Genomic DNA, 20,449 nt, shown 5'->3' with positions numbered 1-20,449 from the left:
CGCTTGCTATCAGCGGTGGCTCTGAACTGTTGAGCTGAGGAGACTTTTTTTGCTGCGAGCGTGGCAGTATTGGTTTGACAGTTAAATAAAAGATAACAGCTGGTTGACCGCAGTTGTTCGCCCAAAGCTCTTTCTGTATCTACTTATGTAGAGGAAGGAAACTTTGTATGGCATGCAAAATAAATGGACAGAGATTTGTTTGTCACAATATTAGAGACATCACACGACAAAGACCAAAGATGTAACTTATACAGATTTATAAGACAAATCCAACATACTTTCTTAGTTAATTGATTTTTGGTTGATTCAGTGTTTTGTAAAAATGGGGCTGTTTAAATGTTCAAAACAAAAGCTGATGGTTTGCAAATTATTTAAACCCTATAAGACATTTTTGCATTGTGATGCATCAGCTTTTCTTTTAACAGACACTATGTAAATGTTTGGGAACCAAGGAGACCTGTTTCTGAGTTTTGAAAGTGAAACATGTTCCTATTTCTGCCCGATAAAGGACTTCAGCTGCTCCAGTTTGTCCTTTGTCATATTTGTTGTGTCATTATGCACCAAATGTTTTAAACTACAGGCAGGCCACTGCAGCACCTGGACTCTTCTACTTCTGAAGCACCCTGAAAATTTGAAAGAAATTTAAAGTTAATGTAGTGATCAAAACAGTATTGCAGAAATGTCGGTGCTATAACATACAGCTGGAGCCAGCTGGAAGCTAGAGAGTGGGGCTGAAAATGTTAGCGTGGCAGTGGCATTAGCAAAGCAGAGGCAAACAATGGAAATCTTGCAGCTTACATTGAGCACCTACTTGGGTGGGAAGGTTTGTCAGGTGATTGTGGGAATGACGTGGCAAATCTGAGAGTAGTGTAACTCACTGCAGTCACCACTTTGTCAGCTATTCTAATCTTCACAGCTCGTGGGTTATTTTTACGTTCCCAAACAACTTTTTTTTTTCAAACTCACACATGCAAAGTAAGTTAGTAAGGCAGTAACTAATAATCAGTGCCAATAAACTGTCTGATTACAACTCCTGTGAGGAGCTATAATGAAACAAAACAGCCTCACACTATTAAAGCAACTTTTTTTCATATTTTATGCCAGAAATTCTTTATCAGAGATATGTTGACTCTTCACAGTTTTTTTTCCACAGTACAGGATCTAGCAACAAGACAAGAGGTGCTACTTTGACACAAAACTGCGTGTGCTCTGCAAGTGGCAGAGAAAACTGTCAAACTAAACTACACAGGATCCCTTTAACATAAACACAGTCTAGATAATTGTACACTCAAATATTATTCAAAACAGACTATGACCAACTTATCACATAACATGGAAACTGTTGGTAGGGATAGAAATTGATAAGATTTTGTCAATACTGATGCCCTTATCGATTCTGCTAGTCAATCTGATTCTTTATCGATTCCCTTATCAATTCCTGTTGGGATTTTTCTTGGTACAAAAAGTAGCTTTACAGGTTTTCTGTGTCAACAACATTTAATTGAGTTTATACTGTAAGTGAATAAAATGTAATTGGTCTCTGAGTCTGGATATTTCTGGACATAATTATACAGAAACTGGTAAAAATTGCACACAATGTGACGTTGATGTACTGTGTTGAAATATATTAAAAATTCAAGTAGGCCATCTAGTGTCTCAAAGTGGTTATAGCAATGGTTTAAGTTGTTTGGAAGCTTTCTGCAGTTATGAAGTCATGAGCCTTTCAATTTCCTGTTAGCTTTTGACATTTGAAATTCTCAGCACTTTTTAGAAAGAGTTGATGTGATATGTTTCTGTGATGAAACTTGAAATTCTATTCTGAAGCTGAAGTTATACTGATGTATGCTAAGTGCTAGCATATCAATGCAGTTTCCCATATATGTTAGCTTCAAGCTTGTACTATTTTGTTATTTTGGTAAATAAGGTGATTTATACCATTTGGAATGTACTGAATATGAATCTCATGAGAGAGAGTAATGTTCATTTCTTTATGAAGTCAGTTCTTCAGTAAAACTTCAAGCTGAAAATCCTGATTCGATGAGGGAATTGATAAGGGAATCATTAAGCACAAAGGCTAACGATATCGATGGATTTGAACATTTCTTATTGATTCTCAACAGGAACCGGTTTTCGATTCCCATCCCTAACTTTTAGTAGATAAAAAGAAACCTAAAACTGTAAATGACTTTCGGAGAGGAAAAATATTTATTTACTAGTTTTTACTACTATACTCAATCAATTTTAATCAGTATGTACTTAATTTTCCCTAAAGCTTGTGTCTAAAACTTTTTGGTTTCGTGTCCACTGTGGGTAAAAATGGACCCCTTTTATTTTTGCTGTCACAAATATGTCACACATCATGAGTTTTTCCTCCTGAAGGCTTTACCTGTGCCCCCTCACAAACACACCCCCTCACAGTGGTTTCCGCTATTAAGTCTTGGTGCTGATAGTCACATTTGGGTTGCAGGTCATAAAGAAGCACTAGTTTTAATTTTAATTGGTTTTACAACCAGTTAAAATCAAACGGGGGCTTTAAATGTGTAAAACTAACAAAGAAATAACTCAAGTTTAACAGAGCTGTGTGACATCTTTGAAATTTAGTTTACACTCATATGTGACAAAGAAGCATCAGACTCTCACGTCTTACAACAATGATAAAATTCTGATCAAATTTCTACTCTGTGAGTCAGTCAGTAAATGTCCCAGCTTGGAATATCATCTGCTTCTCTATGCAGAAAAAAAGGTCACTATCCTTCAAATTAAATACTGTAGCTAGCAGGTTTAACTATTACTTATTTCTAATCCCATACATCCTTTTACAAATGTTTCCTTCCAATCATCCTGTCCTTTAAATCACACACTTTCTACAGTCTGCTCATATGTGAATTACTGTCATCTGTCACAGCACAGACAAAACACCACTAGAGCAGAGCAGAACACCAGCAGGTCACACCCATGCTTACTGTGAAATATATGTAACACACACACACACACACACACACACACACACACACACACACACATACACACACACACACACACACACACACACACACACACACACACACACACACACACACACACACACACACACATGGTGTAGATAAAAGAGCACAGCGTTGATGCAGATGCACACAAAGATTCAAGAAGTCATTACTGCTTGCTGCATCTGCGATGTATGTGCAGCAGTGACATGAAATGGAGAGCTTTGTGTTACCCAGAGGCGGTCTGTGGCTTCGTGTCTTCCACTGTCATCACTCTTCCCTATGCCCAATGGTCTCTTCCTGCCACACACCATCCCTCACATATCTCCCTTCCCTGGCTCCGGTAGAGCCTCCCCGGCCCCTCTCCAATGACATATTAAAGCTACTCTCCTCTCCCAACAGCCACAGACACCCCCCATTCATCAGGCACCATGACTGAGCTCACAGGCCTTCCTTTACCAATCCCTGCTCACCCCGCCCCGGCTCGAGAGACACAGAAAATTCACAATAAAGAAGTTTAAAAAAAGTCGATATCAGGAGAAAGAAGGCTGCTGTGGGGGAGAGTGTGTGTGTGGGAGAGAGAGCATAGTTTTTCAAAGCCAGACAGAGAAACAGTAAAAATGAATCGAGTGAACGTGAGAGAGGTGAAGCGGGAGAGGATCCGCGGCGTGCGGAAATTGCTTTCACAGTAGCTGGTATCGGTGTTTGTGAAAGCGGTTAAACTCAGCCTTTAATGATGTATTTACATTTCAACCACTGTGACATTAGCTTGTTCAACCATGTGTGGGATAAGTAATACTGCTGTGTGTGCTGAGCTGTTACATAGAGCCTTTGGATGCAGTACCAGTTCAATACCGGGAAGTATAGGTGAAATTAATTTTGCCACTGTGTCCCCGATGGATTTTGCCCTGAGGTTGCAAAAAAGCAGTGAGCGACTTGGCCTGGATTATTTTTATTTATTGCAGTGCATCTGAATTTGATTGGCTCCTGTGCAGCTTAACCACTGCTTGTAGAACAGTTAATATTATTCCATGTTTCACATTGAAAAGAAAGAAAGGAAGAAAAAAAGAATACACATAACTACACCTGTGAAGAGACCGTAGCTGTTTGCCTTTTTGAATGTTCATCAAACTTAAAATGACCTTACTGCTTCTTATTTTTGAAATCCAATTTTATTTTAAAACCAGGGTCACTTCCAAAAAATGACTCTAGTATGAACTAAAAAAGCAGAAACGAGAGAACTTTTTGTGTTTATACCCTTGATTTACATTGTAATGATTTCTAACATTAGATAGGACTTACTGCTGGCATTGTTTAAAATAACAAAACTGTATCTGCTGTTGTAACTTTTGTTCTTATTTGTATCCGTCCCTATGTGAACCCTCCTGGGCTGTGTGTTTATATGAAAGATGCCTTTTAAATAAAGCTGAGCTACCTGAAATACTGGAAACCTCCTCCTCCTGGTCTATCTCAGAGTTTTGACTGTGCAGGAGGCTCTGATCACCACCTGGTTCCTTGAGCTCCTCTGACCCTTCCTACAAACCATCTGGTCAACACTTCCCCTCCTGACCCCACATTCCACCACCGAGCCCTCCTGGCTCTCCTCGCCCTCGTTTGCGGTTGGCCTGATTATGCTTAAGACCAAGAAAATTCATGTTTGATGTTGCTGCTGTGAATTCAGGGAGCTGGTCACTCCAGAAAGGAACATTTTGAGTCTGAAAGAAAAGTGAATTTCCCCTCCAGAGACCATGCCTCCCCACTGTGACTAATCTTACTCTCCCATGATCATGCTGAGCATTCCCCTTCCTCACAAACACGTTGGTGAGACGTATACACTGAACACCTCCTCACAGGGCCAAGCCGCCCTCGTGCAAGTGCTGTAAAACTAATGGCCGTGAATGTGAACATGGTCTCCGCCTGGCTCTGATGGCCATCCAGGTGTGCTTGATGAGCCATTGCTGTGATTATCAGCACGGTGCATTAGCACAGCTTGAAGCCCCTCAAGTAAATCACAGAGGAGAGGCGAGCATTTGTACTGCAGGTGGTCCCAGAACTACGTTAATGGGCTTCCACCTGCTGCTGGGTCACTGAACCTTCTGGAAAGCCTCTAGTCATGATGCTCCTGCTCTGTTAACACTGGAGCTTGACTAAAATTAGCCACATTAGGCGCACCAGTGGTTTGCCTTTCTTGGCATGTCATTCATCATGTCTTGCATTCTGAGCCAAAAATCCCCTGTATGTTCAACTTTAGGTGTTTGAGTTTGTGTCTGCTTGCACTTTTTCCTTGCACTTGGGCATAGGCATGCACGTCTGTAAAAATGAAGTTTCCCCATGTGACAAAGTCGTTCCACATCCTGTCCAGGGATGCATGCAATCTAAATCAACTCCACTCTGTCCTGCTGTTGTTCTATGTCACGGTTTTTTGGGGGCGATAATAGAGCAGAACCTGTCACATCCACTCTGAATTCCAATCTCCAAGGATCAACATGGTGCTCTGGGCTTCAGGCCACATTGGGATGGCTGCAGCTTTCACGCCACAGGGTGCAGGAGAATTGGTGGGTGCTCGTGGCAGACTGACAAATAAGACGAAGCAAGGGGGAAGAGACCGGCACAAACGTCCACTTTGAGGAAAAAAAAACAAAACAATGAGCGCACTGTGGCCTCTTTAGTGGCCCTTTTCATCAACTCAGCAGTTAAATGCCTCTCTTTATTTAGCTCTCAGACTGTGCAGACTATCAATTGCACCATTAAGACAATCCTCAGTCACACTGAACAATTGAACATTAACAGTTCTTGCTTGGTGCAGTCTACTACTTTGCGATTACTGCGCCTACCCATTTATCTGCAGCCACATTAGTCCCGAGGTTCAGATCAATGCTTGGGTCATATTTCCATCCAGCAGGAGATACCAGACAGCAAATTAAAAGAGAGAGCTAGCATTTGCAAAGGTCTTCAGAATGAATTGGAGGTGTCAGAAAACCTCACTGTGAATGAATTACTCTAACGCATGCACAAGAAACAGGCTAAGGCCTACCTACCGTGGCTAAAAATGTTAACACGCTCAGTTATACGTGTTGAAACTTGTATTTGACAAAAAGAGAAGGAAATTAGATAAAAAGAAAGTGATGAAGTTATAGGCCTATTTAATAATTTTATACAGCAAATGGGTGACAGAGTGTCCTTGCACAACCATGAACGGCCTTACAAATCCATTTTCTGAGATAATTCTTGTTTTAGTGCATTAGCCCTTGCTCAGTGATGCATTAGCCGCTTTATTTAAGTTCCCTGCACTAATCTGTGCTGCAGTGTTAGTCCCACTGAGTGTGTGAGTCAGTGAAGAAATGGAGACCTTGGCCAGTAACCTCAAACTCCACTGATCTCTCCCTGTACCCCATATCTCTGCTGTCATTCCCTGCCTCCCCGGCCCATTACTCAACATGCCCTATTAAAAGAATAAAGCGATATATTACATTTTGTAGCATATTGCTTGACAAAAAGGCATTGATTGTGTTAATAATGGCTGCTGATAAATGCCCTCATTGATGCTGAGGATGTCCTTGGCTTCACTCAGCTACTCTTCAGTTTTCAGACGTCCTCCCTAACAGTGGCTGCTCTGTGTTTCTGCATATAGAGGCTCTCTGTGTCTTTCAGCAACCCATTACATTTGGATATCACAGACGGAGCTGTTGTTCTTTGGTCTGAGTCAGTGAAAGTCAGGGTTAACCCCGGCAGTGACCAGAATTAACTCGGTGCCGTCTAAAAATATGCGACAGGCCATCGCGGTGACCCAGCAGTAAAAGTGACCGGCGGAAGTGAGTGCCCTTGTGCGGCACTGGCATTTTTTTTACATTTTTTTTTGTGAGTGTGCGTGTGTGGATCAAACCTGAGGGTGAAGAAGTAGAACTACTGGATAGTCGATTTTCTCTGTGGCACAGAAGCTTAGACTGGTGGGAGTGAGATAGCAACCAGCAGCCTGTCCCATTAATTAGCGCAATTGGCACGAGTTCCTACTCTGCTGTGGGGGATGTGGGTGGGATATGCTGGCAGCAGTGTGTTGACCTCCATGTTATGATGGGGCGAAATGGCGGCTGTGTAGGAGGGAATAAGTGAAAAACTCAAGGGTAGTCCTGGGACACACTGTCTTATCTGTTTTTCTTGTCAAAAATCTAATATTTCATAATAAAGGCTTCGGGACTTTTTAAATGACTTTACTTGTTCTTGTCACTGGATCTCTGCCCTTTTCATCACGCAATATTCACTTTTTGTGTCTCTTTGATCTTTCCTCCATCTACCAGAACCAATGCGAGCATTGCGAGGCCTTACAGCGACAGACATCCAGCCCAGGCAGTTGTCCCTGCAGTGGGAGAATTTGGCGTTCAACCTGACACGCTGCCATACCTACTCAGTGTCCCTGTGCTACCGCTACACCACAGCGGGAGGCGGTGGAGGCCACAACACTACGGTGCGGGAGTGCCTGGCAGTGGAACACAACGCTTCACGCTTCACGCTGCGTGATCTGCCACCCTACCACGGCATCCATGTCCGTCTGTCACTGGCCAACCCGGAGGGGAAAAAAGAGGGCAGAGAGGTCACCTTCCAGACTGAGGAGGACAGTAAGTCTCCTGAGGGGTCACAGAAATAGATGGTATGAAACCAGAGGAGGGGAAAAATAAACCGTTACAAAGCGGTAAACACTTTGAGAAGAAGTGAACCTGAACTTCGATTTACTCTTTGGAAAATGTACTGTTATGAATATAGTTCTTGTCAGCACAATGTTTAGAGAACACCCACCAGACTAATACAGCTGGTTACAAAATGAGGTCCCTTTGTACCCTATGGTAGCAGCCAAGGCTTTTAGAATTAAGAAAAAAATATTTGTATAAAGGTTTATATTTTAACATTTGTTAATTCTACAAGTTCTGGATGGTTGATGCAATAACAAGATGCAAAACTTCACTTTAAGAATTCTGCATAAGACAAGTGATTTTTATTGTTACAGCTAAAATACACCAGATATGTCTGCAGTCCGTCTCCCCTTCGTCACGGCAACAGATCAAATAGTTTTCCATTCAAGTCAGTTTGTCAACTTACACTGGGTCCGTTATGTTGCAGTCTGTCAGTGTGGCTGGTCCATAATGGAGCAGGTAATATGTGATTCATATTTTCAGCGTAGGGAAGATTGAGCGGGACAGGAAGTCGTGACCAGAAATGACTTAAAAACACCAAGAGACTTTCACAATAAAACAAACTGTGTCAAAATCAGTGTGTGTATAGCTTGACTACAACAACAAACAGACATAATGAGTGGAGCCAGACCAGGAGTCAACAGGCTTGAGGTTTTACAGCCCAATATGAATGAAGAGAGACTTATCAATGGAGAGGGAAGCACAGGAACTCCTTGGTCTGTGACTCCAGCTGTCTGTCAGTCATATAACTCTATGGATTGAACATGCAGCCGGTGTGAGTTGACAAAAGCAGTCAACAGAAAACAGACGGCAGACGCATCTGGTGTATTTGAGCCTTTAGAGAAACTAGATTACATTATTTTGTTGGAAAACATGAATTAAATGGTTAAAACAAAGGTTAAAGTGCAGTGTTGTGCAATAAAGAGTCATTAAAATAGTTTAAGACAGCTATCTCAAACTTGTGCCATGGAGGGCCAAGAGGCTGCAGGCTTTCTTTCCAACCAAGTACTCCACCAACTGATTTCACTGATGACCTCACCTTCAAGCAGAGAGCAGGGGCAAATCAGTGAAATCAGCTGGTGGAGTTTTTGGTTGGAAAGAAAACCTGTAGCCTCTAGGCCCTCCAGGACACGAGTTTGAGATCCCTGGATTAAAATAATCTAAAAACATGCAGCTGTAAACAGGTGAGACTCCAATCTTTGATTACAAGAACTGGAAATTTTAGCTGACCTAATATTTCCTGTGACTTTGTTTCAGATATTTGAAGCATAAAACCAAAACTAGTTCTGACTGAGGGGACAGGATGCAAACCTGTCCCCCAGAGGATCTGAGAGCTCCATGTGATTCATACTTGCTGTGAACTGTGTCAGTATGCTAAAAGATGTCAGGCTATACTCGGTTGACACAAAAATTTCGAAGAATTTCATTTTCTCCGTCCTCAATACACAGAAAGCCAGCATTATAGGGATCATTTCCTGAATTATAATTACACAGATAACTTTGCTCTGGATTTGTGGTTTCAGAGGAGTTTAACGTCTCAAATATACAAGGCTACCCAGAATGACTTAACCGCTCTAAAAGTAAAAGTTAGAAGAGTGAGGCTCCAGTCCTAAAAGACCGTTCATAACCACAGTGTCAGTGTCTCTTTAGGCTGATCCTGTAATGTTTCCTCAGAGGGTTTTAGGTGTTATACAAAATAAGAGTGTTTAAGCTGTGCAATCCACATATCAATAAGTTTTGTTAAAGTTTACTTTTTCATGAAACACTTTTAACACTTTTTCCATCTGCCTTGTTTTCCTCAACCACAGCAAAAAGAGAGGGTGACCATCTGACTGAGGCTGAATCAGCATTACAAAAGATCCTTTTCATTTTCTGAGGAGAATAACATAAAAGAAAAACATTATATCTAAGACTCTGGCAACCCCAAGATAGGATTTTGCGCTTATGTCTTATCTCCTCTTTTTCTTTTGTGCTGGAGCACATCGTCTGCATGCGGGCTGAGGGAGAAATCAATTCTGCCGTGAAAAAAATCAAAACAAACACGATTTTTCAGAAGGTGATATATATAGAGAAAAAAGAAAGATAGGGAGTGTGCAAGTTGAAGTTAAGAGTTCTCTATTGAAGATAAACACGCTGTAGATACACAGTACACGTCAATTATCAGTGCTTCTTCCAAAGGCCTTAATAAGCAGCTCTGTCCTCGATACTAACTCGATTCAAAAAATAACAGTCGACTCAGCGGTTTGGCTGGCTGGCTTTAGCCTCAGGCCTGAATCTCACATAACGGTCTTTCTCTGTGCGGCGCTCACACAGACCATAGGGAGCGGGGCTGTATCTGAATGGCCCAAAAATCTGTTAACACACTCTAATACTGAATGTTTCGGCATTCACAGTCCTCTCACTGCCAGTAAAAGAAATAGTTTACCAGAGTCTGACAAATGCATCAATATTTTTCAACTCTCACTGAAGATTGATAAAAGTTTTAATATTCTTCACAGTTTTTCTTCCTCTCGTCTGTTGTGGTTACAGAAGATACTGGAGTTCATAAATTAACTGCATCCTTATCTGATGTTTTCTCTCCGTCGCTCTCTGGCTGTCTCTTTGTTCAGAGATGCTGTGACTGTATGACATTCACTTCTGTGATTTCAACAGGAGGCTCACTGTGGGATTAGCGCTTAACATTTTCCTGACAAATGTTTGTTCTGACTTTTTCTCGTAGTTCCTGGAGGCATTGCTCCAGAGTCGCTAACCTTCACCCCACTGGATGACATGATCTTTCTGAAGTGGGAGGAGCCTGTTGAGCCAAATGGCCTCATTACACAATATGAGGTAAGCCTGTAAGGACACTGGACACCAAATTTTTGAAAGATTCTCTGCTTTCTTAGCTATGCTTTTCTGCAACAGCCATCTTAGCTTTTTACAGTCCGAACACTAAAAAAACACTCAGAGAGCGCAGTCCTTCACCGAGCATATTCCGATTGTCACGCAACACTTTAGTCCTACTTTAATGTTATACTCCCTTTCAGCAGACTGTCTGCTACAATTTGGTGTTAGTTGCAGGTTTGTACGATAATTTGTTTCCTGACAGTGTTTAAAAATGATGATGAACCAGTACATATTTCATAATCCAGATCTTAGTATCCAGAATATTGCCAGGATCTGGATCATACTTTTACATCTGTCAGATATTATGGTGACCTTGTCTTGTATTGTTTTGCAAAGCAATCTGACCATTTAGCGTGGAGCTATATACACACATGGTGAAAACGGCTTTATCTCACAATGATAAAGAATCCTTTAAAAATGTCCTGGATCCGGATCGCCACCAACATTTAATCAGTTCTTCCTTATCTCGTATTTTCCTGAAAATTTCATCAAGATCTGTTTGTTACTTTTTGAGTAATGTTGTTCACAGACAAACTAACAAACTCTCACAAAAACATAACCTCCTTGGCAGAGGTAATAATAGCCCCATATCAGGTAGACTGTTGCTTGGTTTGGCCTGAATGATTTAAGCTGTAAAATGGACTAATTTTGAAGGGGACTGGTTGGATCCATCAGAAAATACAAAACATGCGTCTTGCAGATTTTGCTAAAGTAGTGAGAGAAAGTCGGTAAGCTAGCCAGACTTTATCTTAAGCTTTGCAGCTTTTGGCTAGTGCAGATAAATCCGCTAATTAGCTTTGATCCTTCCTTTTAACTTTGTGTTTTAGTTTTGGAGAAGATACAGACTCTAATTCTACCATCATTGCTGCTTGAAATGTGGAGAAATCTGGATAGCTACTGATGCCAAGTTATTATAGAGGATGGGCTTTAGCGTTCCCTAAAACACGGTTCTTTTTTCAGTAAAGAAAATGAAAACTGACAATAAAGGCGTTGCTCTAAAAAATTATCAAATACTTATTACATCTGGGTCTGAACATCTGCATTTCACCACTATGCGAAATCCATCTGCGGAAGATGGCAGCAATTAGAGCAATACGAAAGCAACATTAAGCATCACTTAATAAACCGTGTTTTCCTTGAAATGCTATGTGCCTCTCTTTTGATTATTTTATGCCCACTTACCTCTTCTCTGTTGCATGAGCATATTTCCTTAAATTCAGAGAAAAATGCTCCAATTGTTGGCATGACAATGAAATGATCACTTGAAACCAGTTTATATTTTCTTTAAAGCGTTTTATGCTCCATGCATTTGCCTGCATGCTGGGATTGCTTTCACTGACCTCATTCATATGACCTCTCATGCAATGCTGGTTCCATTCACTGCATCATTAATGAATAACCCACTGCGGTGCTCAGGCCTCACTATTAACAGGATAATGATTATGGATGTATGGTTTGCCATTTGCCTGTGGTAAACCATCAGTGGTCTTACCTTTCTTTTCGAGGCGTCTTCCCGTGGCCGCTCTTCCAGTGTCCTCTCAAGGATATTATTAAACAGGATTTGTGGTTTGACATATAAAGTGAAAGCTGCACAGGATTTTTTCTCCGGTGTGTTGATCTCCCTCAGCTGAGGGAGAAAGCTGTGTACAGAGCTGAAGAAATCCCCTTCATTTCTCTCAGATTAAACCGTTGACCACTCTGCCTGAGCCCATCAGCCGCCATGCTGTCCTGCAAGCCCTCCTCCCAGCTCTGTGCTCTGTTGGACATCTTTTATGTCTGTCTTTGTGGAGGAAACACAGAGGTCCTTCTGCGTTTAGTTAACAGGATGGCCCATAATTCTATCTCCACACTAAGGAGGCATGAGCACGCATTAAGCCCTTCTTATGATAATCAGCCAAGCCTTTGCTTTGGCTTGAGTGGCGTTTTCACTGCGTGTGTGGTGTGCAATTTTTGTCAAAGCTTGTGGGTGTGTGTTCAGTCCTTTAACAGAGTGGATCTCTGGCAGCTCTTATGTATATCCTCACGTGCTCACCCTTGTCTGATTGCAGTAAGGTCGACTCATTTAGCTCTCTACTATTCCCAAGAGCACAAGTGGAAATCCTCATGAGAGTGCAGTGCTGGCAAGGAAAATCACCTCGCGGAAAAACTTACTTTCACATTTTAAAGGACACTTAAGCACAGCAATTTTGGAGTGTTAATGAACGTTAATTGAACTTTTAATCACTTGGCAATATTGATTTAAACACTTTAATTCAGTTTTTACTGAGAGCCATCTTCTGTCCATGGCTTTCATGAAGCATTACTGTCACAGAAAATCATTTACAACTTCTGTTACTTCACTTTGTAAAACTCTCAGCACCAGCTGTCACCTTGACTTAACAGTGCCGATACCAGTCGAGTCCTTTTCATCTAAAACCTTAAACTCTCATGAGAAAATAGCGTACTGACTTAGAGAGGCAAATTCATTTCTTTCTAACTTTATTGCACCAATCAAACACGAAAATCCCTGATTATGACGGAGCCATTTGTGCTGCGAGTTAACAACCTCCTCTAATCAACATGAAACTCCAAAATGAGTCATGTGAAATCTGGTAGCCACAAAAGTGAATTATGAAACCAGTGCAAAGGTGACTCCAGTTCATTCTCTAATCCTCTGACCATCATGCTTTGTTTTCTCTCCTCATAACAGATCAGTTACCAGAGCATTGAGTCATCAGATCCAGGCATCAACGTACCCGGACCGAGAAGAACTGTGTCCAAGCTGAAGAACGAGACCTACCACATGTTCTCAAACCTCCACCCTGGGACAACATACCTGATCTCTGTTCGAGCTCGGACAGCGAAAGGCTTTGGTCAGACAGCTCTCACCGAAATCACAACCAACATTTCAGGTATAAGCATCACTCGCTGAACAGGCATCTGGTGCTTAGGAGAGTGTGAAAGCTAAAACTGTCTAAAAAGATACGGGGACAGGCAGCCTTATGGTGGAGAAGCTTCTCTCTGAGCCATCAGTGCCTATCACCAGCAGGTACAGCACCAGACTTCACCCACTGAGTGCTATAATTAGGATCCAACTTCTCTCTCTTTTGACCTCAGCATCTTCTCCCCTCTCCCTCTCTAAGGCAAAACTACTGCTCCCCCAGTGTAGGAGCTATTTTCTGTTGCCTCTCCAAACTCCTGACACACTGTCATCTTGCACTCCTCGAGACATAAATTAAGTCGCAGGAAGCAGAGAAGCACCACAGAGGGGACACTGCTGCGTTTTGTGTGTTAAGAAAGATGCAGTACATTCTTGGGACCCGAATGTCACCTCAGAGAGTCTCAGAGCTTATTACTGGCGATAGATATCCAGCCTTTGTGTTTCTATTTTCTTTTAATGATGCATTTGCGCCTGTAAAGGGATGGGATTACACCTCTTAGGAACCCACAACACAGCCGCTCCCACCCTGTCCCACTCACTCATCTACTCTCCCTCACTGCTACTGCCCCCTATCTCTTTACGGGGAGGCCAGCTTTGTTTAATTATAGATCTGGTGCACAATCACTGCTTACTGGCTGTGCATCAGGAAGGGCATTGGCACAGAGCCAGACCACAGATTGAGTCCAAAAGTCTTTCTAGATCATCCTCAACCTCCTCCACTGGCCCACGGTGCAGAACATTCACTTACACTGAGCGTCTCTCAAATCTGCTCTGACAGCTAGCAAACACTGAACACCTTCAACAGCTACTACTGTCAGCATCTCCGAGCAATATCCACCACAGACTATCCAACTACACACATCTCCTCATTTGCATGCACACACACACTCTGAGGCATGTGGACTTGACTGCTGTGGCTGATGCACAAGCATCCCTCAAAGAAACTCTGTCTGGCAGCAGGCATCAAACCTTCTTTTAGTTCTGCAAACCACAACAGACCTTTATATCAACAAATGCACACAAGGTTTCTCCTTAACGATGTAAGCACCTTTCTTTTAAGGTACTGTATGAGCAAACCCTGTTAGTTATGATATTTGATAATTCACCTCGGTCTCGTCGCTGATTAACAACTAACCACAGCTAATATTAAAGAGAAATGTGCCAGCACGTCCTCACCAGGAGGGGCACGACTCCAGCCAAATCCTTTCAAATGGGAAGCCCACTTAATTTAGCCTCACTTCCACGACTTTTAATTAGACTTGAGAAAACTACAAGGGAAATTCAAAACAGTATTCAGAATATGAGAATTAGAGGATTTGCCATTTATGCAGGGAAAGGGTTGGCACCCAGAGGTCCAATAGTTTGTGAAATATTGAGGAGATGAACATGTTTGTGAGCTGGAAGAGGCAGAAATAGTTTGAACTACATTGAGATAGCCCAAATTAAAACTCCACGAGAAAAACACGGTAATAACAACATTATTTATGTAGCACTCAAAGATGAAGCCTAGAGATATCTGGGAGATTGAACTGTATGCATGGGTGTGTGTATTAGCTTACGCCTTCAATGTGCCTGACAACAAAGTGTGTGTTTTAGCTCCCACTTTTGATTATGGAGACATGCCATCCCCACTGAGTGAAACCGAGAGCACCATTACTGTCTTGCTGCGCCCCGCCCAAGGCAGAGGGGCACCCGTCAGGTTAGCAAATCCTTTCAAATCTGCATATGAGTCCTTTTTTCTCTGCTACCAAAAAGTGGTTAATAAAGGCTCTTATCCCCCTCTGTGTCCAGCACGTACCAGGTCGTGGTGGAGGAGGAGACAGGGAAGAAAGTAAAGAGGGAACTGGGGCTTCAGGAGTGTTTCCCGCTGCCCATGTCTCACGGTGAGGCGCAGGCTCGAGGCACCCCGCACTACTACACAGCTGAGCTGCCGCCTAGCAGCCTCCCTGAGGCCAGTCCCTTCACTGTGGGTGATAATCACACGTACAACGGCTACTGGAACAGCCCCCTGGACCCTCGCAAAAGCTACCTAGTCTACTTCCAAGCAATGAGCAACTTCAGAGGGGTGAGTGATTTGAAATTCCCACCAGCGGTGCAGCAGATCTGGCAACACTACACTGACTAATGTAGACATTAGTGCTCAGACTAATTCTGAGCCAGTGATGAGAGCTGTTAATTAGTATCTGTATTTACTAATGCTGCAGTTGACGCTGTAGGACAGTTGGCATTGTCTGGGCTCACAACCCTTGAAAGCATATTTGTGTGGGTTGAGGGTTTGTTGGATGAAAACATATTGAGCTGGCAGTACTTGTAAATGATGTATGCTTGTATCCAACCACTTTGATTCTTTGCAAACAAAGCATGTCTGAAGCAGGGAATTAGTTGCACGCTTTACTTACTTTTAGCAAAGCCGTGATTAGCTGGAATTACTCAGAGTCAATAACGTACTTCACTTCATTCGTCTTATACTATCTCCTCTTTGTTCTGTAGTTTCATGTGACTCATAAATTTGTCCTTTTGTAGTTGTCCTTATCTACTCTCTTGTGCCCAAATACTTGTACTTTCTCTGAAAAATGAGATTCTCTGGAGACTAGCAAATGCAGGCCGTCCAAGGTAATCGGGCTTAATGCTGTTATATGTCCACATAGTGAAAAAACCTCATGAAACCCATGTTGAAAACCTTGTAAATGAAGTACTTTATTCCACAATGTTTTGTTTCCTTCCGATTCACTGAGCACATAAAGCCCTCTGGTCTCCAGTCATACCCAGTGGACACCACATTACCTCTCCAAATTCCATTACAGGAAGCGCTGCTACCTGGGTGAGGCAATTACTTAGGGATAATTGGGCACAGGTGCAGATGATGAGAGGTAGGAAGCTGCTGCTTCAATATCCACACACTGTGGCAACAGAGTTTAGACATGTTGCTGTAGGTAACGCAGCCTTCTGTGATCATCAACTCGACAAATAAATACCTGCAAGCTGAGCCACAGGTCTGTTTGACGATAGCAGTCCTGTTGGTGGTTATGCTGCGATGATGCCATTTAAAGTCACATGAACAAAGCTAGGTGGTTTATCCCCACCAGCAGCATCTTTTTCCAGCCCAATGGAAAAACACACAGAGGGACTGCGGTGTGAGCACTCTGCACAACCAGGCTACTAAGCACGGGATTAGATAGGGGAGGCCTGGCTTTACCGGCGGATGGGATTAGGTTTTGTTTTGCCTGGCAGGGGGCCAGCACCCATGACCTACAATGAGTCGAGCACAGTGCCAAATCCCACAGCCAGCACAGTCCCTGAGTTGTTGAAACCCCCAATGCCTCTGCCTGGAAGTACAGTGGCTGTCCCTATTGTAAGCTGAGCAGGAGTCCTGTGTTAGTGCTGCAGGGCTTCCTGAAGGAACAGTCCTGTGGTGTAAGGACAGGAATTTAATTATTTGTAATGTAAGGATTTGAATTCAAAGATTAACAAAACTTTTTGAAGAAAACTGAGAGTACTGACTTACTTTAGCGTATGTGCAGTAGACATCAGTATTTTTCAGGGCTCAAATTGAGGCTATTTGTTAGCATTTTTTTTCAAGAACAAAAAGTCTTTTTTTAAACTTAGGATTCAATAGATTCAACCCAGCTTAGAGTTAGTGAGTTTCTGAGCATAAAAGAAGTCAACACCAGGATGCAGACAGCGTGTCGCAACATGACTAGTGCACCATCTATGCAAAAATGAGAGCTGTGGCCACAAAAGTGCTCATTGTTTTAAAAAAACAAAATAAAAAAACATAACACAGCAGAAACTTTGGCACGAACAAACTGACAAATGTTACATTGTGGCACGGACGCCTTCTTCTCACAGTTAATGTTTTTATTTACATAATAGAATCATTTTTTTCACATTTTACAGTCTTTTCACTGCCGTTACATCTAAGTGTAAATGAGAAAGTCTATTAAAACCACAAAGCAGATGTGAGGGTTCAGCTCCTGCAGCGTTCCTGCTCTGTGAGGGTTCAGTTTTGCAAAGTGTATTTGGTGCATATTTTTTATTTTCCTTTTGTACTTTTTTTTTTCTTCCTGCTTTCTCCATGTGCAATTATGCCTCTCAGGCCTTTATTTTACATTTTAGCACACAGCTCACTCTGTCACAGACATGTGAGCCAAAAAGAGAATTTTAGCATTGTAAATGTGCTTTTGCACAGAAGCATGAATACATTCAGCTTATGCATGTACTGTGGGACTTTTTCATCGTGCTTTTTGGACTGAGTACAGACGAGGGAAACATAATTACCTTATGCCGACTCATTTTGGAAGAAGACAAAAAACGGTACCTGCTCTTGGTCTAAAAGGGTGGCTGGCAGTGAAAGCAGTTCTCCCTTTAGAGAGACACATCAGAAAACAGTCACATATTTATTTGGCGGGAACAAATGCTGATTACGGTTTGTGCCTATGCAATGGGTGACAAGGTTGATATGGATGATGTTATCGCTCTGAACACCTCATTATAACACACACACAAAATAACTAGCTCACCTATTTTATCTTTTAACAGTTCCATGCATTAGATAAGGTGTGTTGTGTGGTCTGTGTGTGTTTACATTGACTGTTTTTGTAAAGGAAATACAGTGCAGCCGTGGGAATTGTTTAAACAGCACCAGACACCCATAATATTTGGCATTTACCCGAGCTAATTATCCACAGAGAGGCTGTCAAGCCTCTCTAATTGTTTTGATTGATTCGTCTGCAGAGGTACTTGAAATAACATGGATACACACTGTGTCTTTGTCAGCATTAGCATCATTCTTTTTGTCTTTTCCTACATTTCCCATATTCACACAGACACACTTTAAAGCCTTGGGTGTGTGTCGTGGAGCCTCTTGTTGCATGCTTGTGTTTTGCATTTGGCACTTCCACGAAGCAGCAGCCCCTCTGGCTTGACTTCCACAGTGCAGCCAGACGTGTGATGTGAGTCGCAGGGTAGTGAGCGTGCCAATTAACTCTTCTGCTGAGCGGGCACACAATGAATAACATGTGCATGTCACAGACTGTATGTCTATCACTCACAAGAGGCTTTTTTTTAAACTATGCACAGTGAATGAATGTACCAGTACTCTTTTTTGATTTGCCAAAGCTTGTAATGATTCAACGGATGAAACAATTTCAAATGCCACCACCGTGATGGAGACTGGTTCAGATGAGTCAGCGTTAATTTGATGGAAAATATTTCTTATAACTGAGTTGGCTCAAATTCTGCAGTCAGCATTTCAGGAGACATGTGAAGTAGAAAGTAACGTAGGAAGCAATTTAATCAAGGTGAGTATTGATTATTCATGAAAATAAAGAGATACTGAGAAGCTGTTCTAATCAACTGCGTTCAGTAAAAAACAAAGACTTGCAAAACAAATAGCTCTTCTGCACGTGAAGTGTAGGATTGAGCTGTTTTTAAAACAGCTGAAAATCATACTCACAGTTGAATTAGTAAGGCAGTTAATGTATCTATAAATTTCTAAATTCCAAAGGGATGAAATATCCTCACATTTTTTGAGATTCTTCTAGTGTAACTCATTGTTCATTAGGGGTGGGAGAAAAAAACTGACGTATAATAGTATTGGAATTTTTTGTTAAAGGGTTTTAAGTCACAACATTTGTTCATTTTTTTTTTTAAATTTAAGTCCTTAATTTTATTTTTGTTTATAAGCTGGGTTGAAAAAAAGTTGAGATATCAGATCCCCTGGGTAAATCTTAGAAACTGACTCGGACATTATGTCCACAGTTCTACAGTTTCATTTAACAGAAGCTTTTGTCCAAACAGATGTTCAACACAAGCCAGGCGCAGGATATATACTATCTTTTTTTTTTGAATGATATAGAATAATCTAGCCAACTGGCCACAATCAATTGCTCTAATGTGCATTTTTTGGGATAATATGGGCCGTGATATAGTCTGTAGACATCATCACCATCATTCAATTTTTTCACTTAGTCTGGTGTTAACATAATTAGATCAGGAGAAAAGCATATCGTCCCAGCCCTATTGTTTATGTCTAATTTTCCGATTACATCTGCATATGAGTGGTTAACAGAGAAGCCACAGGTGGGCTAAGTGTCAAACGCTCTCTTTACCAAGTGTTAGCAAGCTGAAGTTGTATCACTGATACAACTACGACTCTATGATTAAATTTCCGTTTTAAAAAGGCTGAGTTGCTCTGAAGGGGATAATGTGCGTTCCATCCATAATTTAAGCTTTGTCGTGGAGAGTACAGCAGAAGCATGGTTGAAAGAATTTAATACCTTTTTGCAAAAGGTAAACACACGCTCTGTCATTCTCTGAGTTTGTGCGGTTGGTTTATGGAAATGAAATGACAGTCTGTCTGACAGACAACATGTTTGTCTTCAGTCTGGCTCTGTGTTTTCAGATCAAACTATTGGGTTAAGAGCTTGTTAAAGTGTCTGTCAGCTTGGAATGGATTTTCAATTTTAGCAAAACCAATTTAACTGGAGTTTGAGGAAAGCACTTTTTACTCATTTCCGAACAGGCTAATTTGCATAATTGTCCCATAATGCCCGAATTAGCATCTGTAAATCTTAATTTGATAATGCATCTCCTCCAAGAGGTGGCAGGATGGAATTGGATTACAGTCCTGGATCTCATTAGTCCTGTTTGACAAAGGTCCTTTTCATAACAGTGAGATGTCATCAGCTGAAATATGAATAAAATTAATTCCTTTTCATAGCGGTGCACTGGTCTGAAACCTTCCTCTTAATTATGCCGGCTTGCTTTCAACTCACATCTTTCTCCTCCAACAAGAAGGTCTAACCTTCTCCTCAAACTTCACCATAGCTTTCTGATTTCAGATACTGTGTCCTCAACAAGACTCCTAACTTAGTGGCAGACTGTCCTTTCGATCTAAATCCTGCAGCTTGGCTATGGGTCAAAACAAATGAGGCTTTTTTTTAGGATAAGGTGGCTCACTCATGATTAGAAAT

At 41.7% G+C, this 20,449-nt stretch overlaps 1 protein-coding gene across 4 annotated transcripts in view; it reads left to right on the top strand.

The window, feature by feature from the left end:
• Positions 1-20,449, top strand: part of ptprub (protein tyrosine phosphatase receptor type Ub) — a 187,840-nt gene that overhangs the window by 126,898 nt on the left and 40,493 nt on the right. For all 4 annotated transcript variants that reach the window (XM_074682957.1, XM_074682956.1, XM_074682955.1 and 1 more), the window contains exons 8-12: positions 7,280-7,597; positions 10,389-10,498; positions 13,245-13,446; positions 15,072-15,174; positions 15,267-15,540. In XM_074682957.1, coding sequence (XP_074539058.1) covers positions 7,280-7,597; positions 10,389-10,498; positions 13,245-13,446; positions 15,072-15,174; positions 15,267-15,540 — 1,007 coding nt within the window. The remainder of the gene's footprint in view (positions 1-7,279; positions 7,598-10,388; positions 10,499-13,244; positions 13,447-15,071; positions 15,175-15,266; positions 15,541-20,449) is intronic.

Source organism: Halichoeres trimaculatus, unplaced genomic scaffold, assembly GCF_033239565.1.
Source record: "Halichoeres trimaculatus isolate MK-OKI-2021-1 unplaced genomic scaffold, fHalTri1.1 fHalTri1_scaffold_12, whole genome shotgun sequence".
Lineage (NCBI taxonomy): Eukaryota > Metazoa > Chordata > Actinopteri > Labriformes > Labridae > Halichoeres > Halichoeres trimaculatus.
Note: the sequence above shows the minus strand (reverse complement) of the source record. Positions and strands in the feature narration are given on the sequence as shown.